Source organism: Dendrobium catenatum, unplaced genomic scaffold (genome assembly GCF_001605985.2).
Source record: "Dendrobium catenatum unplaced genomic scaffold, ASM160598v2 fragScaff_scaffold_1395, whole genome shotgun sequence".
In the NCBI taxonomy this organism is placed as follows: domain Eukaryota; kingdom Viridiplantae; phylum Streptophyta; class Magnoliopsida; order Asparagales; family Orchidaceae; genus Dendrobium; species Dendrobium catenatum.
This window is the reverse complement of record NW_021319857.1, coordinates 398,602-423,543: the sequence shown is the minus strand read 5'-3', so window position 1 is coordinate 423,543 and position 24,942 is coordinate 398,602. Positions and strand designations below refer to the sequence as shown.

General features: G+C 34.3%; 1 protein-coding gene across 6 annotated transcripts; it reads left to right on the top strand.

The window, feature by feature from the left end:
- Window positions 1-276: 276 nt before the first annotated feature.
- On the top strand, window positions 277-24,543 carry LOC110103489 (serine/arginine repetitive matrix protein 1). Of its 6 annotated transcripts, XR_003702588.1 has the most exons (18): window positions 279-488; window positions 636-725; window positions 985-1,107; window positions 1,204-1,371; window positions 1,479-1,565; window positions 1,725-1,855; window positions 5,273-5,320; window positions 5,404-5,436; window positions 7,371-7,985; window positions 8,076-8,183; window positions 8,255-8,355; window positions 8,438-8,501; window positions 8,641-8,745; window positions 8,857-9,030; window positions 15,683-16,654; window positions 16,962-17,033; window positions 17,159-17,264; window positions 24,308-24,543. XR_003702588.1 is itself a non-coding variant. In XM_028699816.1 (15 exons), the coding sequence occupies exons 1-15, from the start codon at window positions 468-470 to the stop codon at window positions 16,416-16,418; spliced, it is 2,604 nt and encodes an 867-aa protein (XP_028555649.1). In that variant the 5' UTR covers window positions 279-467; the 3' UTR covers window positions 16,419-16,659. The 6 variants fall into 6 exon arrangements, 1 of the variants encoding a protein (XP_028555649.1); XR_003702591.1 differs by lacking the exon at window positions 24,308-24,543 and having other exon boundaries at window positions 277-488; window positions 973-1,107; window positions 17,159-17,375; XR_003702590.1 differs by lacking the exon at window positions 24,308-24,543 and having other exon boundaries at window positions 277-488; window positions 908-1,107; window positions 17,159-17,375.
- The last annotated feature ends 399 nt before the right edge of the window (window positions 24,544-24,942 follow it).

The following is a 24,942-nucleotide window of genomic DNA, read 5'->3' as shown; positions in this document are numbered from 1 at the left end:
TCAGATAATTAATACAGCTCACCTTGGTCTGTTGGTTGTGAGCTTAGACTATCAATTAAGAAGTCTTAGATTTGAGTTGTGTATGTAATGTGTGTACGAATCTACTTTAATTGACCTGAATGTTCCAAAAAAAAATCAAATAATTAATTGACTACATTCACCATCATATTTGACACAAAAACCCAACCCTATCCAACCGGAGGAATAACTCGACGGTGCCGTGGGGTGAAGGTGATAACTACAGTCCCGTCATAAAAAGGTCAAATTTCCTTTGCTCAATATTTACTAGTAGAAATAAGTCGGATTTTTATGTTCAGCGCAACATAAATTACCCCTACCTTCCCCTTCCGACAATTCGCGGGCACAGCTATAATCGGGGGGAGGAGCAAACCCTCGAGCTCTCAAGGATTCGTTCACTTATCGCAGTTTCTTCATCGCCGCGGCTATTTTCAAAACCCTAATAAAAAATGTCGGGAGGCTTCTTTCGTGTAAATCTCTTTTTCCTGAAACCCTAACTAATCCAATTATTCCGCCTTTGTCCGTTCTCACCTCTCGATTCCTTTCATTTTTTCATCCAATTACGAGCCATCGAAGGATGGATTAGGGTTTTAATGATTCAGGCGCATTTATTTCAGGGGACCTCGGCGGATCAGGATACTCGGTTCTCCAACAAGCAGGCGAAGCTTCTCAAGTCGCAGAAGTTCGCGCCGGAGCTTGATCACCTGGTCGGTGTCGTTAGTTTGATTGGTTATTTTGACATTAATTATTTAGATGCTAGTGCTTTGGGAGCTAGGTGAATTAGAGGCTGACTTGTGGTGGTTGTTCTATTTGCCGATCCTGAGTTTTGCATTTTTTTTTTTAATTTCTGTAGCTTTGTCTTTAATGTCAGGTTTTTGATTTTTAGCAGATAAATGCAAACGAGAAGCTCACTTCTCTTCTTCTTTCAAACGGTGAATGCTAAAATGTCAACAGCTGAATGTTTAGGTTGATATGACGAAGGTGAAGATGGACGTCATCAGGCCCTGGATCGCGACTAGGGCTACTGAGCTTCTTGGGTTTGAGGACGAAGTCCTCATCAACTTCGTTTATGGTCTTTTGGATTGCAAGGCAAGCTTTTTATCTCATGCTATTGATAGGTTGAGTCTGTCCATTGTAGATCGCACCGTTTATCGCATATGTTTATATGAAACGTGCTTTCAACAGGAGGCTGATGGTAAGAAGATTCAGATCCAGCTGACTGGATTTATGGAAAAGAATACTGGCAAGTTCATGAAGGATCTGTGGACTCTTTTGCTTAGTGCTCAGAACAATGTCAGCGGTGTTCCCCAGCAGTTCTTAGATGCCAAGGAAGAAGAGCAAAGGAAGAAGAAGGTCTCTCTCTATTTCTTTTCATGGAAAATCCCCATACTTATATATTGTTTTCTAACGCTTTCTCTCTCACATACAAACTCACGCACACATGGAATCTGCTTTTGCAGGAGGAAAATGATAGGATTTCTCTAGAAATCCAAAAAAGAAAAGAGAAAGCAGGTAGAGAACCTGAAAGAGAAAAGCTTGCTAGGATGGTACGCAAATAAACCAACCTATGATTTTTTTTTCCATTCTCCCCTTAATGGATAATTTATGCATTCGAGTAGCTTTTGTTGATTTGTGCATTGCATGCTGTTCAGCTAGCTTCTCCAGTTATTTGGGTTCATGCTATTCTTTACCTCAAACTACTGTAGGACGATGAGGATAGCGAGCCAAAGTCTCATAAAGCTGGTCCTGACTTGGTTTCAAGGCTGTGGGCTTCTAGCGGTCAACCTGAAGAAGAGAGAAAAGAGGATGTAAATCATAGTCATAAAACAAGGAATGGGTTAGTATATATGAATGTTTATGTTGCTTTAGTGCTGTTCTCTTTCCACTTTTTTTTTTGTTTAATGCATAAGCCTGTACTACAAGATATCTCTTTTCACATGAAGTTTGCTCCATGCTTATGGTACAATTTGATATAAGTTGATGATCTGAAATGCTCTTCATGCATCACTAAACTCCAAGAATATGTTATTGAATGCACATGCCTACACTACAGGATCTCTCTTTAACATCAAGCTCAATGTTTTGAAAAGTGGATCGGATCGGCTGGTTTGAATTATTCAACTAGGAACCGGTCCGGTGGTCGGTTCAGTTTATTTCTAAAACTTGCTATGCATTAAATCTGGGAAAACCAGCTCGAACTGTGGTTCATCCGCCAAATAGTTGAACCGGTCTCGATTTTCAAAAATCGATTGGTTCAATTTTATCTTCTTTATATAATTAGATAAATTAGTTATATATATTCAATATAAAATGTTTAATTTAAGAAATTAATTAAAATTTTATAAATTTAATTTTAAAATCTCTTATAAAATTTTATATTAATTAATTGTAAAACAAGCTCCAACTAAGCTTGTTCACATGGTCCCATTAACCATGTGACCTGATAACTCTTCCAAACCAATAAAATATATAAAGAATACTAAGTTAAAGTGTCTAAGTAATGTGGGGCTAAACAACTAAAGTGAAGTTCTCTAGTTCACTACACAAACTATACTTTCTTAAAAATAATTTTAATTAATTTTTATAATGTAAATAATATTTATTTTAATAATATTTAGTTTTTATCTATTTAGTTATTTAATTATATAATATAAAAATCTACTTTTTAATCTATTTTTTAATTATATATAATTTATCATTAATTTATAGATATAGTTTTATAATGTGAATTTTGTATGTAATCTATAAGTATAAATTACATATTTATATCTAAATACATAACATAAATTAGTAATTATTTATATTAAATTTATAAATTTGTAAATTTATATATAAATTAAATTTATATTAAATGTGAATTAATATATTAATAAAAATATCTATATATATATATATATATACATACATACATACATACATACATATATTCATAGTTTTTAAAAAATATTTATAATACTTAGGAGTCATACAAACACAACACTCCTCTTTTCACTTTTCAGTGCAAAAGAATATCTAAAGTTAAAAAGAAATAAACATCAATAAAACCCAAGGAATCATGTAATTGACTAGTCTCACACCTTGATCATCTTCCCTGACCTGAAATTTTTTAAACCGCATATGATGTGCTAAAAAAGCTTAGCACATCATTAAATCATACAACTGAACTCAAAACATGGTAAAAAGGCAATATGTATGTTGTCAGTCAGTTTATAACAATTGTAATCTATATAATCATAAATCTATGCAAAAACATTAAAACACATGCAATAAGTGGCCTATTAACAATAAACCGGTATGACAAGGAGCCAGTAAAATAGTGCAATACGAAACTAATGAAATCACACATCTTGACAGTGCTATCCGATCAATAAAGAAACCATGTAGATTAGTAAAAAAGAAGCATCTATGAAGACTATCATAATCCATAACATTGCAATACTATCAAATTTGTATACACATGTTCAACTATTATGTATTAGTATCAAATTAATATCTTATATTACATGCTCAGTAATAAGAATCACATGTTCAATGATAGTGAGACAATAATTAGTGAATCAATAACATTAACAATAACAAGTAGAATAGTAAAACAATAGAATGACAACAATGTAGTAACAATAAACCAATGTAGTAACATGCATTTCAGTAATCACATCAAACAAATAAGGAGTTTTGGCTTTAGTGGAGGTTTTCTAATAGTTAGTAAGTCAGTAATTAGTAATCATTGGCTTAGTAAACAAAGTCATCACTCTTGGCCCGTTGTCAAAAAAATAACTACTTATAACTCTGAATCAGGGAATCACATGAATCAATAGAGAATAACACCAAATTACATTATGTATATGAAATCTCATTAGCCCACCATTCTGTATAGATCAATTAGTCTCCAACCAACATTTACTTGTCCTTACACATACTAGTATCACACAATATTATAATCGTGATAGTAACCAGTTGTTACCCAATTACATGTTCATATTCATTCACAATGATTGTATTAACAATATACTTGTATTAAAATACCAAACTTTCTATTTTGTGCAAGTAGTACAAAACACAATAACTTTCATTTTACCTGATGAAATTATGAAATCAACCTGTCAAAATGTTCAGGTAATGAGCGCTACAATATGTAAAAAGTTACGTGGTGAAGTCTCTCACTAAATTAAGAGAAACTGCAATAAAATCAATTTGGAATGAATTTAACAGTTGAAATAAAAAATTTTGAAATAAGGAATAAGATAAAAGCTGCCTACCACAATTTGAGCAATTTTCGTAAAAGCGGTGAAGAGAATCAGCGACCAAAATCTTGATTTTGTCTCTTTCTATATCTCGCTCTCTCTTCTTTTTCCTCTCCCTTTTTCTTCTTCCTCCCACGACAAGCAGATGCTGGTGGAAGGTGAGGGAGGTGAGTGGAGAGAAATGACTTTTTAATATATAAAAATATCGTTAGTGGCCTAGCGCCGTAGCGCTCCAACCTGGCGCCGCAATGCTCCAATTCGGTGTCGTAGTGTTGCATGCTAAATCTAGAATTACTGTAGAAGAAAGCCTTCAATGCTTTGAATACAACTTCTGGCGTTGCTACGCTCACAGGCCCAGAGCCTCAGCATTCACAAGCTCAGCGCCGCAACGCTCCATTTCAAACAAAAATTTAAAATTTTCATTTTACAATACCAGGTTCTTACACTTACTGCCTTCTCGTAAAGTTCGATGCAACTGGATGATCTGGAATATTTTCACAGATTGCCAAACTCTATGAATATGGTCGTGCATTTTATTGATTTATGTTTTTAAAATGCTTATGAGATTGGTGAATTGCTTTTCTTCTTGGAATGGTTTCCTCTGTTCAAGAAATTTTGTGAGGTTGACATTTTGCTTGGATGCACTCATGCACATTTATTTTCCCTGTGGAATGTCTTTTTTTTTTTTAACTTTTTTGAACAAGCAGTGTGTTTAGTGCAATGTTCTTGAAGGATGCTTGTATAAACTTTATTTGACGTCATAACTAGTTCCATCCATGTTCTAGATGTTATTCAGGCAAAGAGTTAAATGTGATTATATTGCATATTTGCATGCTATGACATAGTGACATAATTCCATTAATGTAGTTTATTGATTCTTTCTCAAGGTTTAGATTCATGGCTTCTAGATCATATTTTTCTCGTTTGGGGGTTCATTTCTTATAGCATGTTATTTTGTGCGTTGATCTTTCATTGAATTTTACTTACTAAATGGGGTTTCTTTTGTACAGGCATTCTATTTCTCCATACCGAAGCAGTCCTTTCCCTCCATCTCAGCGGTGATTTTTCATTCATTATATAGCTTTACAAGCTTCTGACTTCTTTTGTTTTTGTGTTTGAATTTGTTTCATTGTCTTTGCAGAAGCTCACCTTCAGCTGCTAGGTCAAGTGGCAGGTCTGTCACCAGCACGAAAGACTTGTTTCCCTTTTTTTTTTTGGTCTATTAGTTTCTATTGCTTATACCAGGTGTTTTTAAAATCTGCCAATTGCCATTGTTGAATTTGTGATTTGGATTTATATCTGAGTTAGCAACTACCTTTTTTTGTTTCTGTAAATCCATTTTTACAAATGCTATATTTTCTCTATTCATGAAATGTGATGGACAGTTTGCTAGTAAGAATCTTTTGATTGGATTTCATCAGTAGTTTTTACATTTGCCAACAACTGTATTTGCACTAACATCAACTTTCATCCTTGTAGTTCAGATTGGCAGCTGGTATAATTACCGTAATGCAGCTATGAATTTTTGATAAATTATACATGTTTTCTCTTTGGTTTTATTGTTTTATTACCTATTTTATCTGCACTTATAAAGATATATTATATTACTTGAATTACTGAATTAAATAATTTATTTATTTTTGTAGATGCTTTGCAAACCCCATGTAGTGGTATAAATGCTTGATGTTGTTTTTGTAGATGCTTTGTAAATTGTTTGTGATGCCCGTGCATGATTATTTTGTTAATTCAATCTTTTAGAAGTGTGATTTAATTATTAGGAGTAGAGGTGAGACAACCAATTCAGCTGTAAAAGATCTTAGCTCTATCAAAATGAAAAGTGTGTGGCCAGTCAGTCGCTTTCTGTGTAGGTGATGGTGTTAATGTAATAATAGAAATATGGTTGTTAATTTTTAGGAGTAAAAAGCTCGAAATAGTTCTCCAACTATTAGTAAATGCTCAATTTAGGCTTCATTTAGGACGGCTTTCTTACTGCATTAAGAAGCAGTAAGAAAACGAAGCCCAAGTCTTAGACTTTCATAATGCCTCAATTTAGTCCCCCGACTAATTAGAAAATGTCCCAATTTGATCACAATGCCTTAAGTATAGTTAAAGTTAATCCCAATAGTTAAATGTGAGGGCGTTTTGGGTATTAGGGTGTGCGTGAGATTATATTATTATTATTTATATATTTTTGTTTATTATATAAAAAATAAATACAAAAATCTTCATAAAAGTTAACCACGTTTTTTAATTATTCACTCTTGTTATTTAGATGGTTAACTTCTATTATGTTTTTAATATTTATTTTGATATGATAAATAATAAAAAGTATTAAAAAATATAGCATTACATACACCATAATACCCAAATTTCTTTTATATTTTGTTGTTGGAGTTGATTTTAACTGTTACTTTTAGTTTTGGGACTAAATTGAAATATTTTCTAATAGTGGTGGGGGGAATGAGTCATCATAATAGTTTGAGACTAAATTGGACATTTACCAATAGTCGGGGAACTATTTTTAGCTTTTACTTTTTTTTAAGAAGCTGAAATTGAGAAAAAAACTCCAATTTACCTGTTAAAGATCCTAGCTGCATCAAAAGGAAAGAGTATGCCCAGTCAGTTGTATACTTGAAGAGAACACATTTACCAAAATTTGGGATGATTAGCAACTGAAAAATGTCCAACTTGAAAACTAGATTTTAGTCTGGATCATAATCATGAGCTAGCAAACTAAATACAAAAAGCCCCATCATATGCTTTGAATTGAGGATATTTAAGTCCGTTTGTCCTTTGTACCGACTACCGAGTGGAAACAGCATCTGAATAACATACACAAATGATTTGTGTTCTAATTCAAGATGTTGGGGAATAAATTTAATTTCTGCCCAAGTTTATTAGAGCATTTTTTATTTGTTATAATTTGTCAATTTCAAAATTTTTTCTTATGTATGACGTGGATTAGGAAAACGGTGAGAATTTTTATTTATTTATATGCTCTAACTTGAGCACATTTCTTAGTTTATTTATTGAATATTTTCTTCAAATAAATAGTTAAATGGTTTTCTTTAATGTTCAAATCTCATTTATAACCATGATCTTTATCAGGGAAGGACGTAAATCAAGGAGTGCTTCTGTGTATTCTCAGTCTCCAAGGCATTCAGTTTCTCCTAAGAGGCGAATTCACTCACCTGTTAGACGGTCTCCCACTCCTGTTAGGCATTATAGGTCTCCACATCGACATCCAACTTCTCGATCTCCTGTTAGAAGAAGATCGCCCCATTCTAGGCGAAGATCAATTTCACGATCACGGGATAGATATCCTTCTTCATATCATCATAGATCTCATGCACAGAGAAAATCACCATATATGTATCATAGGTCTCCTTCTCCATTACGGAGGAGGTCTCCTTCTCCTGTGCGCCGTAGGTCCCCTCCATTACGTCGAAGATCCCCATCGCCAGTACATCATAGGTCTCGTTCTCCACCACGTCGCAGATCACCAATACATTCTCGCAGGTCTCCCTTTCGCCATCGGTCTCCCTTTCGCCATCGATCTCCTGCTTGGCATGGGTCCCTTTCTCCGGCAAGATATGAATCTTTCTCTCCTATCAAGAGAAGATCACCCCTCCCTTTATCTTCCAAATACAGAAAGCAGTCACCTCCTCGATCACCTGTGAGGCGGCATGCTGATTCTTATAATTCCCCAAGACAGAGGAATAGGTAATAACTTAAAAAGTTTTATTGTTTTCACCTCTACTTGAAGGATTGCCAAGTGTGCTTTAACACTTCTTTTCTCTTCTTGATGCTCAGGAGCCCTAGTCCGCGGAGAAGTGAAAGCCCATTGAATCTTAGGAGCTTGCATAAAGTGCATGACAACTTTGCTGAAAGGGATAAATCTGGAAGAGCTTATGATGAAAGGTTGCACTTTGTTCTCCTTGGTTTCTTCCTTTTCATCTATTAATGCTCTTATGCTTTTGGAACATATTTAGGTCACCATTCAATCCCATCTTTCACTTATCTTTCAGAACACAAAGGAGGTTGCCAGCTCATCATAACATTGTGAAAGAGCCAGCCAATTATGTTAGTTCAGGTATCGTTTCTGTTTTTATGTTTCTAGGAGCGTGGTTAAATTTTTAAAACTAAATTTCTCATTACAATGTGCTTGCTGCCAGATAAGTCTCCCGGCCATTCTAAGTTTCAGGCAGCTAAGAGGATTAGTTCACCAAAAAATAGCAGGTATGTATGTCTGATTTACTTTTCTTTCTACATGTATATATTATTTTGTTTATCCACATCTAGTTTTTAGTTATGTGATTTCCATTGTTGTTTACGTAAGATTGGCATGAACTTTTTTTTGATAATTTAATGTTGAAAGGTCTATAAGTCCATCCAGAAGTCCAGTTGTGCGGAGAGGGGGGAGTATACCTCGTCATGAAAGTTCTGAAACAAGCAGGGAAGAGGAAATAACCCCTCGTGCAAGGTTGTGTTTCCTATGTGCTGTATGTTTTTTTCATGATAGATTGGGTGCAAACCCAATGTATTTGTGTGCTATATCAGCTAATTATAAGCTGTCTATGCTTTGAAAATACAGGGATGTGGCGCATCATAAAAATGATATTTCACGCAAGCAAAGCACATATTCACCTTTAGACATTGAAAATTCATATGCGAATGACCACAATGTTGATATATTATCCCCAGACAGATCGGCCGTTGCTCAAATCCCAGCTACACGTCATCTTGTGAAATCAGAGATTAAACAGAAGTATGTTGAGCACATAAATTCTACTACTTTTCCCATGTATTGCTATTTCAGTATTTCATTTCTTTTCTTTTCAATTTTCTCATCTTAGCGGATCCATCTATACCACTATATCTAATGTCATCACAATGAGTTCACAAGAAGTAAGAAGAAAGTGATCGAAGTTGTTTTGTTAAAATACCCAAAATCAATATTGGACTATGATTCACAGTCTAGAACATCGGTTAATTTCATGTCCCTGATTTTTTTCCATACATACCATGCTCAAGCTTGGTTTTTGATTTCCATGTATTGTTTATCTTTCCCTTTGAATCATGTTGCAAAACTTGCTAACTCAACACATCTAAGCTTGTTGTCCATGAATATTCTGTTTTAACTGAATTACTTTTGCATTCACAGCTTTGCAAGAAATTGTCAATTTCCAACATATTAAGGGATTGTTTTGGTTGCAAATATTAGGAGTATGGAATAACCCAAATGCTGGGATTTAAAATTTCAGTAATTTGGTTGGAGGAAAAAAGAAATTTGAAGCAACTTGTTGAAGGGTTTGCTACTCACCGCATTATTTATGTTAAGTGTATTTTGAATTTGTCCTATTTTGGCGAATTCCTAATGTTAGGGGTGTCAATTATATTGACCAGACCCGATAACCTGATCCAAAAAATCTAGGTTCGGGTTGACCCATTTAATAAAAAGATTGGGTTCGAGTTTCAAATTTTGGCCCATTTGAAAAATCAGTTTGGGTTTGGGCCCAGGCCAACCCACTAACTCGAAATTGACCCGTCCATCTGACTTTGCCACTCCCACCCGCGGTCATACAGACCGCATTATTTTTTCTTCTACTCTGGCCTTGAGTTGCTTCATTTCGCCCTCTAACGCATCCATCTTCTTTGGTGCCATTGATTGGATCTTGGTCCCAATTCACAACAGTACTACTAAAACTTGTTTTCCCTCTCAAGAAAGTGCTCTAATACCAATTCAATATGATATCAGTGCAAAAATTAAGAAATCCTTGGCTGAATTTGCAAATGTCAGCAAGGATCAAGCAGATTTTGATAAAAATCCCTAGGTAAGACACTAGGGGACTTGATAATTGATAGAAAAATTGAAGAAAAACAACAAGATACAATGGATCTTCGATTCGAGAGGAAGATCTAGCTCTCCAAAATCCAAATTTCTAGCTTGTGGCTAGAGCCCAAACACCTAAGAGAAAAACCAGAAAATCCGCAAACAATCACATAACCCCTTCCCTCCTATTAGAGAATATAAAATAAAAGCAAAATCACTAAACAACCCTTCCATGATTAATTTCCTCCAAAATCACCCCCCTATGGGGACCATGCTCCCTGTCCGTCTGGACTAAACTAGTTGCCGACCCTGGTTTGGGACTGGCTGGACTGGACCATCTTGGACCGGTCTATCAGAACGATATTCCTATTTCTCAAGTCTGGAATATGGTATATGCATTCAGACAAGATATATAATTCCATACAGATGCAAAAATAAATCAATGATTTTCCAAGCCTTGCTTTCCAAGCAGAGCTTCCCGTAGAGCCATTTCACTATTCCGCGTGAGAATCCGCCTTCGTTCATGCGATTCTGGTTGTCTTCGTCCATCCGTTGCTTACAAAATTAAGAGATCGTGTTTGCTTCGTCGTCTTCTTAGATAGTCAACTCATTTGATTCCTCCAAAGTCAAGGGTCGTCGTTAGGTTACAATCTCCTTCTTCCTTTGGTTGATCGATTTTGATCAACTTGCATTTTTTATTTAGATTATATGTTAGGGAAAATGCACCTACTATAAGCAGATTATAAATTTAGGGAAACTGCTTAGTTGAAGAAACAAAGTCTGAGACTAGGAATGAAAAAAAATTATGTTTGATGAAGAGGATTATGAAATAGGAGACAATGTTGATGAAGATAATGATGTTTTTTTGACCTTTCATGATGATGATGATTCCCAAGAAGAGCTTATTAAATTCTTACAAAATCATTATGCTTTAAAATATAATTGTAATATTTTGAATTATGAGGGAATGAGGTATTGTTTACTTGTACTTCTACATGACTTTGGTTGTATTTCATTATTATGATAGTTTAGCTTTTGTTTAATAATATTTCATATTAATGCCTATTTTTTATCATTATTTTTATTTTTCGTCGTGTTCAAAATGGCGTGCGTCATGTGCCATGGCTCCACGGAAAGCTCTGCACCGTGGTGCGCCTTTTGCCGTTGACAAGTATGTGTTGGCGTTTGTGATGGGTGAGTTTAGTAGGTCATCCTTATTTTTTATTTGTTCCTTTAAAAGCCATTTGAGTTCTCGTCGCTTATTCATGTCATTAGGTAGATCTTTGTTTGGTTTCTAAACATGAACGATAATATTAACCATATCCACATACATCAGATCAGAAATTTTCTTGTAGTTCATGATTTATACCACAACACCTAAAAAATGTGTAGCTAACACCCTGCAATTCATAATACATTTTAGAAAGATATAGATATAAAGTCAATTTAATACAATTTATAAGAGCATTGCCCATTTTCATTTGATCCCTCTTGGGTCCGAACTCAATCCAATTCACCCTCGTTTTAATCGCTTTCATAATTTTGACTCTTTAGTTGGTTCCATTTGTTCTCTATCATATTCTTCTCATGTTTTTTTGAAAGCTTCTTAGTAAATTGTGCCAACACTCTTTTTTGTAATGGGTCATTGGTTTGTTTTCTAATTCTATTTGTTTCAAATATAAATGACAAAAAGTTTTTTTTTTATAAAATTCCCGCACCTATATGACTAAGGTTTTGCTCCCCGCACACAACCCTTTGAATTCCCATGTAAGCACCTACGTGATGTAGCATAAAACCAAGATCAAATTTGAGTAATTTTACTTGATTGAAAATAAAAGATGCCTTCTTTCTAAATGAATTGTTACTCAAATCATCACGTCCAATCAAAATTACTATGAGGTGAATTGTCTGAACATTCAAAAACCTATGAAATGATATCTCAGCACAATAAAATTCCCAAGAAAGATAGCAGAAAGGTGGCACCTGTAGGAAGCAATGTTCCAAAACCTCTAGGTCAAAAGACTTTACCATACAACAACAACAACAACAAGCCTTTATCCCACTACGTGGGGTCGGCTACATGAATCCTTTTTCTCCATTGTGTCCTATTAAAAGTCAAATTCTCGTCAAAAGACTTTACAATGAGGTACAAAAATCAAAGGATTCACAAAGAGAGACAAAAGTTAGCATAATAATATACTCATAAACCATCCAAATTGAGATAACTAAAACCTCCCCTTTAACACAATTTTGCTCAGCAAAAAATTTCAGAACATCTGATTGAGTAATAAATTAAAATACACCATATCCAAGCAACCAAAGAGTAGGAGGGCAGGAAGTTGTTCCAAAATATTTTTCTTTGTAAATAGTATTTCCTAGCTGTTTGAAGAATGACCAATAACTATACATGAGAATTTTGAACACGCACATCAATTGCAGCCATGTACGGAGAAATTGTAAGTGTCATATTTGACAAAATAAACTATTATCATGTAAACCTAGAAGTAGCCTGTGTTCATATTCTTATTACCAAGCTACTTAGTGAAGGGAGAAAACAATCATTCACTTAAATTACTAACAAAGGAAGGAAACAATCATTCACTTAGCAAAAACTATTTATAATTTCAAATTCTTTAGTAATATTAATGCAATCGACATTCCAAATAGCAGGATCTGGAAACATAATACATTTATTAATTAGATGTGAGTTGTCCAAAACCTTCAAACTAAACCACAAAAAAAGGGAAGTTGAGTCGAACTTGTGCTTGTGTAAGAGAGCAACCAAGACAAATCCTATGTGTAGGTCTGAAGAGTGTCTTGGAGAGGCAGGTGGTGGGCGCAATTGGGACTATGAGATGAAAGGGTATGACTAGATAACATTCTCAGCTTTGTTTCAATGCATGCAACGACAAGGTGTAGTAGACAACAGATGGCAAGGATGCAGGTGAGAGATGCAACTGTTATGCTAATGTATATTTTGAATCAATTTTTTAGGCATGGGTGTGTGCATGGTTAGGATGGGGTAAACACGTGTGGCATGGGGTGAGTTTTTACAGGTAGAAAGGTATGAAGTGATCAAGGAGGTTGGTCTAGAGTGAATTTACAAAGAAGTACAAGGTAGTTGATATTTTTGTCACATGGGAGCCACAGGACCATAGAACCCAGTTAAACGTGGGATGGTGGGCAAGGTTGTTAAAATCCATAGTCTGACGCATACAATTTAGAAACTTAGTTTAAACACAATGTTCGAAGTGATTCCAAGTTATGTTTCATAAAGTGAAACAACAAAAACTTGCCCAAACGGACCCTTAGGACTACAACATTGAAATGACACTCACTTCTTCACTCAAACTTCCCACGTGAACTTGTTGTCATGTTTCTTATTTATGAAATGCTTGCCTTCACTCATCTTGCTAAATTCCTTCAAAATGCTTGACTCGCAAAAGAATGAACAGCCCATATACTAAGGATTTTGAACTAGATACTTCTGTAGGTAGGCTTCATGAAAGTTTTTAACTCTTGGACCTGCTGCTTCTTGAGAGGCTGTGATGTAGGCAAAGGGGGGGTCAACACAATTCTATGGAGCCTTGGCTGATTTCGGTTTTGAGCTTAGTTGTTGAAATTTTAGTGGTGCAAGCTCATTATTATCATGTGGAGTTGTAGCTCATTATGAGCTAATGTTTAGCTCTAAAGTTGGAGAAGTGTGCAAACTTTTTAGGTGAGTGGAACTTGTCTCTTCCTCTTCTTCTTTGCCTCTTGAGCTGCTGCATTTCTTTTCCTTCAATTGGCTGAAGGAACCGTGGCCTTTATCCCATTTAATTGATGTCTTTTTCAAGATGCTGGAACAGTGGCTTTCCCTTGAGAATTGCCATGTCGTTTGGAGTTTCTCTGTGGCTTTTAAATAAAAGTTTGCTGCTGTTGGTTTTCCTATGCTGGAAACCGAAATTTTCTGCCCCGTTTCCTGTGCTGGAGCCGTGACTTTACTGCTGTGACATTTGGAAATTCCTGTACAGAAAATTAAGGCTTTTATTACTCCATTTATGGGAAATTTTGGGCTGTTTTTGGACAGAAATTTGACAGCTTTTTGGGGACTGGTTTGGTGGCTGTTTGGGAGGATTTCCATGAGTCTTTCCACTGTTTTCTATGCATTCTTCCTACAGAATTCCTGCAGTCTTTTGGTCTTCTTCTTAGTAACTTATGGCCTTCTATCTCCCTATTTTAATGGCTTTAAATATTGCTTTTAGGTGGCTGTTTGTATTCCTTCTTTGTGCCTATAAATAGTTGTTTTGTGGCTGTTTTAAAGAAGTTTATGTAAGTGATTTTTGGAGATAAAACCTGCGGGTTTGTTGTTTGGAAAAGCTTGCGAGCTTTGTCCATTCCCTCTTCCACCTCCTTCGGAAATCCTGCGGGCTCTTTCCAATCTTCGTCTCGTCTCCTAATCTCTTTCTTCTCTCCATAGTAATCATTCCATTGTATCCTTCTTCTCTTGGAAAGCAACTTTAGGTGTCTTGTAAGAGTCATTTGAGTCGTTTGTAAGTGTCCAAGTTGTAATAGTTTTTAGAATATTAAAATTGTGTTTTGTTTTGTTTAATTTGTCTAATTATTATAAGTTTTGTAAGTTTCTTTTATTCTTAGAAAGGTAATCTCTTTTGTGATCAAAAATTTGGGTCCCTCTCCCAAATTTTTGATTGCATCAGGCTGTTGCGCAACCAGGATGCGGCTATCTGGCTTCTTCTTCTATTTTGTTAGTCTATTTATTTCAGTGGATGATTTTTAAGAATTTTTGGGGTTGTGTCCCACTCACCTATGTTTTTGTCCGAGCTCCAGGTCACTGCTGGCTAAAAGTTCTTTTTGCATAGTCTGCAACTGATTGACAATTGATATGAGCTTTATAACCACTAATGAGCTTCTAAATTAAGTAAAAAAAAAGATGATTGCTGCTCTTTTAGTAAGAGTATATTTGGGTGAAGATTTACTTTCTAAGAATTGGGCAGCGCTGACACCAGTATTTTACATAGTTTGTATCGTTAAGCCTGAAGCTTCTTTTTGACTGAGAATGGACTTGGTGATAAACTATTTGATCTTAGTTAAATTGTAATTTATTTTTGGCTTTTCCTCTAAAGTTAATACTTTTTGCTCTATAAGATTATTTTCTATACTTCGAATCATGTTGTATTATTTCTTTGATCAATTGATTCTAACAGTACAACAGGTTATCATATGCTTGTAAGATGTGCTCTTTTTGCATCTTTTAATGCATAGATGCCAAACTAGACTATTCAATGATCTACCTTTACTCCTTTAAATACCTTTGTTCTATTATTTTCGTCTTGTATTACTTTGAAATTGTGCACTTGAAATGCTTTGTATAGCACTTGCATTTATTAATCATTACAATCAGTCACTTGAAACTGTAATATCTTGTTAGGACCTGTATAATTGTTAGCTGAATTCAATATGAATTTGTCAATTGTTTTTACGTTCATTATCTCCATCTACCTAACTCAGCCATATTCAGACATATTTTTTTAATGCACTTTGTGTGGTATGGAGATTTAACAAATCCCTTGATTCTAATTCTTGACAGTGACATGGGGGACAGACAAAGGGGAAATTCTCAACATTCTTTGCAATCACAACAGGATGTAGAATATGGTCCTGGAGGAACAAGAGGAGGAAGAAATCGGTTGGAAGATTTTAAACTGTTTTCAGGAGATAAATCTCTTGAAGGGAGGGAAAATAAGGGACATGCAATTAGCAGTGATGCTCGCGATAGTGTTGGTAATGTGCGGTCTATATCAAAGGCTACTGAGTATGAAGAAACATGTAATGTGAGAGAACATGGCAAAAGGTCTAAGAGAAAGTTTGATAAAGATCATTTGAATTCTAAATATTCAGATTCTGATGATTCTCAGAACATTGAAAAACAACTTAAGATATCTGACAGTTTTAAGCGAAATATCAGTGAAAGTTCTGAGCATGATTCACAAATAGATGATAAGAAGGAAGTTAAAAGGAGGAGAAAGGAGGAGAAAAGGCTGCGTAAGGAAGAGAAGCGTCGAATGCGGGAAGAGAGGCGTCGAAGAAAGTCTGAGCGTCGTGCAGCCAGACAAAAAGTTAGAACTATTGATGATTTAAGCCCCTCTTCAGATTTTGAGAAACATCTTAGTGAAGCTGATGATTCAGATCATGTTGCTTATCAGAGGAAGAGTTCTTATACAAGCAATGCAAAGGAGGCAGAATCTGAGCAGAAGAGGCTGGAGATTGAGCTGCGAAAGAAGGCCCTTGAATCTCTTAGGGCAAAGAAAGCTATCAATGATTAGATTTATTATTTTTAGGACATTTTGCTTGCCTTTAATGTTATGCAGATATATTTCTTATGTTTTATCTGTATTCATCTTAAAGTTCTTATGACAGTGGCATCCATTAGTTGGAGTGCCTCTTTTTCCTTTCGACTGTTTGATATGCTCTGTGTTTACTCTGGCAGCTATGTGGATAACTGGAGTTTCCTGTGGTAGATAGTTCAATATATCTGCAAATCTTGCTGTTAGATTTTCTGGTAAAGTCCACCTTTGCTTTAGTGGATGGCTTCTTTTTCGTAGCTATGAGATTTTTTTACTTCCTGATAATTGATATATTATTCATATGTTATCATTTATCACTTAACATTGCCGATCTTGACTTATGATGTGAGCTATTTGCTTTATTCCATGCTTTATCGTAGTTACTATTTCTAAGTAAATCCTCTTTGTTATTTCGGTAGACGGGCCTTTTCTTATCAAAATTAGACTAATCCAGAAAAGGAGCATTATTTGGTTTTATGCTATATTTGTTGTTACTAAATCAACTTTGTCCTTGGTTGATAGATGAGAGTACTGTCAAGTAGGACTCCGTAAAGCTGGTCATGAGCACAAACACACTTTTGAATATCAGCTCAGGTGAATTAATGCTTGTGCTCTTATAAATTTCCCATAAGAAGCAACATTATATGTAAACTAGATCCAATTCGTGTAATTAATATTTTTGTTTCTTAAATTATTTTGATTTATCTTGTGGATTATAGGCAGCTCAAAGCTCAATGTGGAGATCTATTGTTTAAATTTACTTCTGGTTGATATAAGCTCGGTATCATCCATAGTCTAAAGAATTTTTGAGCTGTTTAAATGAAGGTTCGTACAGAGTGAAAGCTGGTAGTTTTTAACAAGCTTAATTATTCAAAACGTGTTTTTGGACCCATTTTGAGGAAATACAAAAATTATGGCATTGAATTACTGTTTAAATTATTTCATAGTACCTTCCATGCTATTTTGAGTGTTCTTTAGACAACGTGCTTGTAGTGTAAATCAAATTTCCATTTGATTGTGAATTATGAGTGTTTGGTGACATGCCGCTCTGTTATTCACAGTAACGCTACTGCAATGCAAAGGCTTTGTTTCACTTTAATATTTCACACTCATACTAAGCAATTGTGGAAAAGGATCATATTGACCCCTTGAAGGATCAAAATGGTCCCTTTTTTATGAAGGATCAAAATGATCATCAATTATATTAAAGGATCATTTTGGTCTCTCAAGTCCTTAAAAAGGAATAGATAATCCCATGGTGGGAATAATTTTGTTTCTCTTTAAAGAATTGAGGGACTAAAATTGTATTTTAATATAGCTGGGGATCATTTAATTTTTCATGAAGAGTCAACAAATCATTTTGATCCTTTTCATTACGTAATTGTATTATCATGTATTTGAATTGGAAAATTCTATGCACGACTGTCTGGTTTTTACAAATGATTGATTTATAATATTTCCGGCATGTAAAGCTTATCTTTTGTTCTACTTTTCAATGAACGACTTCTTCTGCAGAGATCAATCTATTTTTATTTGAGGGTTTGCTTGCTTTATCCTATAGCCCCAACTATTATCTTTATCTTAAACTAGACTTCGCAACTGCAAGAATTAGAAAATGAAGAGAAGTTGATTAGGGCTGTCTTCATGCACTGTTGTAGTTTACCTACATATAAGTATTTAACATCTCTTTCTCTGTGTAACTAGGAAAAATGCAGGCGACATCTTTTGAAGTGAGTTTGTAGAATTTAAGAGATTATTCGAAGAAGTTTAAGATTTGTAGAGCAGAGTACATGTGATGCTATTTTATTTGGTTTGAAATTTGTAATTACTAGTACTTTTACTCAAAGATCAATTGATGACTAATCATAATAGAACATCTCAAATATATATTTTAAATAATAAAAAAGCCCAAAATAGTCCCTATCTATTCATATGTGGTCAATTTAATTCTATAGTATCACATTTCTCTAATTTAATCCTTCAACTACATCAAATTGATCCCACATGATTCCTTAGGTAGAAATTGATGGAAAATAGGAATCAAAATTGATCCCAATGTAATCACTTCACTATATAATTTTGATTCCAATTTAGTTCTTAGGGATCATTTGGTATCAATTTTGTATTGCTGATGGATTAAATTTAAATCAGATAAATGTGATACTCTGAGACTAAATTGGCCATATATGTATAATCATGGGACTATTTTGAGCTTTTTTGTGGTATGAATGAGGGCACACTTTCATATTTAAAAGTGCATAATTAATTTGAGAATGCTATACAATAAAAGAATATCATTGACACATCATAATTAATCTATTATGTTATAATTTGATCGGTTATATTGTATGTTTCATGTGTTAAGCAACAAAAAATTTTGATAGTTAAATTGAGTAGTGTAAAAGAGAGAATTTCAATATGGGCTGTTGTAAAAATTTTTAAAAGAAGAGGAGAGAAGAAAATCAATTCTATTTTGTTTTCATTATGTTTCTGTTTGTTGATTGACTGAGAATTTTGTACATATTTTTGGCCAGCAGTGCTCAATAGGAATATACGCTGCAGCATTAAAGATACTAAATAATAAGGAAAGATCAAAGTAGGATTTGCGTTATTACTGTAAGGAAACAATAATACTGCCCACTTTTTTGGGAAGAACAACACAAAGAATTAAATCCTTTTTGATGTTTTAGGGTCTGCAATATAATATCAAGATATTAGCATGTAAGATTCTTGCATGAGTCAACTTACCATACTCACAACAAAAGAAATATTAGGTCTTACATGTGGTAAAGAAAGAAGTTTCTTGACAAGGCATTGATATCTACCCTTATCAACCTAAGTCACTCAATTTTTAGGATCAGTAGGGTTGTCAATATATTTGCACCTTAGTAACCTAATTTCTTTGACGAGACCAAAAACTATTTTTTTTTGGGATATGATAATGTGAATCTGGAGGCTTCATGCTAATAAAATGTCTTGGAGTGACAAGGTCCTTGCTTTCAATTTCTTTAGCTAATTTTTTCTTTAAAGAACTCATTTTAGAAATCTTGTTTCCTATCATAATAATTTTAACATATATAATTAGTATTGCGGACTTGTGTTAGACCGGCCCAGTCGACCCAAACCAAAGGGCCGGCTTTTTTTATGCCAGGTGGACCAAGAATCCGTCTGGTGTTCAGCCCTCCTCCCTTGGGGGCCCCACTAGGTGATCTAATTAAGGAGGGGCGGTTTAGGGAGGAACTAAGGAAGAGGGGCTCTGTTTAGTAATTTGCTAGGTTATTTTGTATGCTTTAAGTACTAAGTAGAAAAGTTGGAATTAGAGTTAGGGTTATGTATGTTTTTTTTGGAATTTTCTGTTGGTGCTTGGCCTTATTGGGCTTTAGCGGCTTCTAGAGATTTGTGAGAGCTAGATCCTCCTCTCGAATTGAGGATCACTTGTATCTTGGTATTTTCCTTCCATTTCATCTATTATTACGAGTTTTCTTGCTATTATGCTTGATTTGTTTGGAGTATCTTGGTGGAAGGTCGCTTAAATCTCAATATTGGTACAAAAACACCGGTGTTCTACAAGTGTTTCCTATCAAATTGATATCACAACAGTTTTTCGTGATGTTTTTGGGCTATTTTTTGTGGTTTCCTGCAGCAGTTTTTCTTTTCCGAACCATGATTTTTGCTATTTTTGGGGTCGAAATTAGGATTTTTGAGTCTACCAAAGATTTGGGTATTAATGGCGGCAAAGTAGGTGGATGCTTTCTTGAGGGGAGATGTTCCAAATCAAGGCTGGAAGGCAAATTCTCGGATTTCCAAGATATGGGATCTTCAAAAGCCTTTTTCATGGCCTTTGAAATTTCAACTTCTACTAGATTTGTAGCCAGAATTTTCATAGAGGATGATTAGTGATTGCATCTTTCCATTTATGCTATTTGGTGCTAGGCACATGAGCAAGATTCCTTTTTTTTTTTTAAAGCAATTGACTAGTCATCAGTAAAATCTAGAAGAACTTGTAAATTGTAATTGAATAGTCATCAGTAAAATCCAGGAGAACTTGAAGGTTGAGGAGGTTCTACTTTTTGTTGAGTTTTTTTATGAGAGAAAACATGAAGTTCAGGATTTTTTGATGTTAGGTTTGTTGATTATTTTGGTGGGAGATGTCAATTTCGATTTGTTAGTTTTTATTTTGGCTTTGATAATTAGGTTTATTTATAGTTGGAGGAAGATTAAACTTAGAAGTGATGCAAGGTTGATGCTTTTCAAGGAATGATTATGGAATTTACCTTCATTTTCATCTCCCCTGAAATTAATTTTGGGGAAAGAAATGTTGATTTTCAAATAAATTGACATTTATAGGCACAATTCTTCCTTTTTTGTAAGATAACATTTGTATCTTTTTTTATTTACAACATATCCAAAAAAATGCATTTAAAGGCTTTCAAATCTGATTTATTTCGTTAAGTTTCTTGGATAAAGGCAACACACCTAAAAACTTTTTAAGGATAAATTTAACACCGTCCTAGTGTGAAGAACTTTCATAAAACTTACATTGGAGTTTGAAAGAAGAATTTTGTTGGCATCCAATTTATAAGATAGTAGATAGTAAGAATAGCATTACCCTAAAAATATGTTACATGTTAGTTTTGAACAAGATAAATCTAACAACCTTTAAAATGTGATATATTTTCTTTTAGTTGTATTATTTTATTGATGAGTATTAGAACAAGTGCTTCGGCGAACACTGCCTTTTTGACTTACATAACTTCCTAAAATTTGGTTAAAATAATTTGTGCCTATATCTAAATGCAAGAATTGGGTATTTGTAGAATATTAAAATTTAACCATATTATTGAAGTTTTAAAGGTTTGTTTAACTTCAGATTTATCTTTCAACAAATAGAGCCAACACACATGAATATGATCATTAATAGAGTAATAAACCAATGTTTTGAGATTTTGTGATTGAGGAGGGGTGCCAAATACCACTATGAATGAGAGTAAATGGTTTAGTAGCTTTGTATGGTTTGAGTTTGAAGATAGCTCTTTGATATTTAGCCAATTGACAAAGTTTACAATGAAGGATATCATTAATCTTAAATAAGGATGAACAATGGTTTTCTATGTTGTTGTTGTTTTTTTTTTTTTAATTTTATTTTATTGAGAATGTGCATGTTGCATTCAAAAGTAGATTATATGTGTGAGCCTATATGACTATCTTCCTTTATCATAAGCAAAAAAGATGAAGGAAGGCCATCACTATCTATCTTTCTCCACAAAAAGTTACAATTTATAGCTAAATTAGCACAAAATCAGCAACTTTGTTGCCTTCTCTAGGAATGAACCAGAAGCGAACCTGTTAGAAATTTGTCAGGAAGGTAATATCTAGAGCATAGAGATGTAACCTGTGCTTTGCACTTGGAAGGTAAGAGCTGTTGGAACAATTTTATTACATTGGCATTGTCACTTTCTATGATAACTCTAAGGGCATCAAACCTCCAAGACTCAATAATCTGTTGAAGGTAAAGGACAGCTATCTCCAACTTGGTACTGTACCAGAGAAGAAATTGTTTACTCGAGGCCAAGATGAGTTACCCATTTGAGTCCTGAACAACAGCTTCCAGAGTACCAGACTAGCTCAACGGGATGGGAGTAAGGCTCCATCGATATTCACCTTGATCCAATTTGGAATTTAGTTATCCAACCGGGAGGGTTGATTAACGTCCCATTGCTCCAAAATATGCTGTTGGTGGCCGTGGCTTAAGCTCCCAAGAAGAGTTAGTGCAATGATTGAGGGGTTTCCAAAGGGTGGTTGGTGCTTTTTTGCGTTTCTAACCGTCTAGTGTTGACAAACAGAGCCAAAAAGGTTTTCTAGGATACTTTACTCCTCACCTATGGTTAGAATGCCTTGAGGTTGACACTTTCTACAGGTCCTTACATTGGTCGTCACATGCTTTGTTGAAACACGCGAGAATCGGAACCACAAAGATGGTGCAGGTGACCTCCATTTATATAGTCCTGAATGAGATGGGTGGAGTTGGATTGAGGAGTTGCCAAAAGTTGTTCCTTATTGTTTTTCATATCGGAACAAGGCTTAATCCCTTTAGTGGTAATGGTTCTCTCTCGAGTAGAAATCACATGATCCATTTTTTCCCTTAAAATTCTTTTTAGGAGCTTTTTGGTTGGTTGAAAAAGGAATGCTGAGTAAAAGAAATGCTAAGTAAAATAAATATAGTGTGTTAGAATTATTTCGAGTTTGAATGTGTGAAAGAAATGCATAAGATTTTTTTTTTTTTTGCTTGCCTTTAAGTAAGGTTTAAAATTGTGCAATTGAGTATTGAGTCATTTTTTATTTGTGAGGGGAGGCATGAGCTCAAGGCATTTTGAAACGTAAGTAAAAATTATTCTGATGCTATCGTTTTGGGAGCGTACAACTCAGCTGTAAAACTCATAAAACAGACTATTCTAACTGAAAGTTGAATCGATGTGGAGTCTGAAATGAGGAAAATGTGAATGAAGTGTGAAGAGTTCATTTATTTATATACTGTAGTGCTGACCAAGGATTGCTGACCATGATTGGGAGTTGGGGCAAAATGTCGAATGCTTTGGGAAGTCTAAGGATGGTTTGGTCAGCTTTTCCTAGGTAGGCTGGGCAGGATGCTTCTGCTGGAAATTAATACTTTCCTCCATGTTAAATTCTTATTTTAAATGAAGAATAGATTATTAAGTATGTATTTTTGATATTGATCAGTTGCTTCTAAGTCAGCAGAAGAATACTTATGGGATTAATAGGTGTTTGGATGGGAATTAACAAGGCTTTGCAGATATATTGAAGAAATAGGATGTTAAGGACACGCTTTGCCGTTCTATATTGGTAGAAGCCACTTTTATTTTTTTGCAAACCGGAGTCATTTTCCATTTCCATGACAAATTCTTGGTTGATTTAGTGTTATTATGGTTTCCATCATACCTTTGGTATTTAAATACTTCTGGGGGAAATAATATTTGATGGTTGCTAATGATAACTAGAGAGATATACAGACATGTTATGGAGGGAAAATGATAGAATGAAAACGTAGATGTTTTATCACCAGCTTTATTACTATTTTGTTACATAAATAATTTTGTTTTCTGACACCATTGGAAATTAATCAACCTGAGTGGTTTCTTTGAATAGATTTTGAAATTGATATATTGTTGATATTTGTCCTAGTTCTAATATATTATGCTCAATTCGAGAAATTCTTTGTCCTGTTCTTGAATTAAATCTTTTTGTAGCTGTCACATGCAACCCTTAATGTGTGGAACAATATAATATATAAACAGAATTTCAAGTCTCTATCATTCTCTTTGCTTTAATCTCTCCCTTTGTTGTTTCTCATTGATTAACCTCTATTTTTTTTATTCTTTTCTTTTGAAACATGTGTGCGTATTTCACACATGTTTAATCAAATAGGAAATTTGGTGGGTTGGCTGTTAATTTTTCTTATGTGATTAATTAAATATTTAAATTTTGCTGTATTTACCCGATAGTTCATCCTCTTGCTGATTGTTAACTCTGCAACCCTTTAGTTCCATGTATTAATCTTTAACTAAGTTTATTTATAGCCATTCTCACTCACTATGAGTTCAGCATTGTTTGATGAACACCAAGTAATGGGTAAACTGCTATAATTTTTTGTATTTATAGCCATTCTCACTCACTATGAGTTCAGCTTTGTTTCATGAATGCTAAGTAATGGGTAACCTGCTATGATTTTTGCAGATTAAAAATTTATTTACATTTTAAAAATACTGAATCAATCCCGACGGCCATAATCTTAGTTGAATTTTATGTTTTGGTTGAACCCGAGTTTTCCAGTGAAATTTCATCTGTCTCAGGTTGGATAAATTATTGTCTACGGACATCGAATGGTCGGAGGTCAACAAGAAGGCGCCATGCATTTTTTTGCTTGGTACCAAAAGGTGTTGGGTACCGTTGGGTATCGGATATTGTGGCGCGTTCTGATTTGCCTTCGGATCGTCTAGTGTCCGCACTGAATAATTTCTCCTCGGGCTGTATTTGTTAGTGCTTAGACTCTTGCATTTTCTATAAAAGTTCATTAATTTAAGTTCTATATATGGCATTGAACGAAATGAATGTGAGCATCAATAATCTAAAATTTATTCAGTTTTATGCATTGTTGCTGCAGAGCGCAAGTTAAATATCTTCTCTTTAAATTGAAAGCAAATGGACTGTGATTTCAAAATGCATCTATATTTAAAAACGGATCTGCCAGTTATTAGTATTTTATTTAATTAAAATGTGCTGTCTTTAGGTTTTTTTTTTTTAAATTTAATGTAAGGTTTTATATTCGTTAAGTTCATTAATAAGGGATTATTTTGATATATGGGTTTTTATTTGTTTATATAGATTTTAATCAGATATAAAATTTATTATTCAAATATTAAGTTATTTTATTGAGATTTTGGATGTTTTAGACATCTGAATACTTAGGCATGCACTTGTTTTCTAC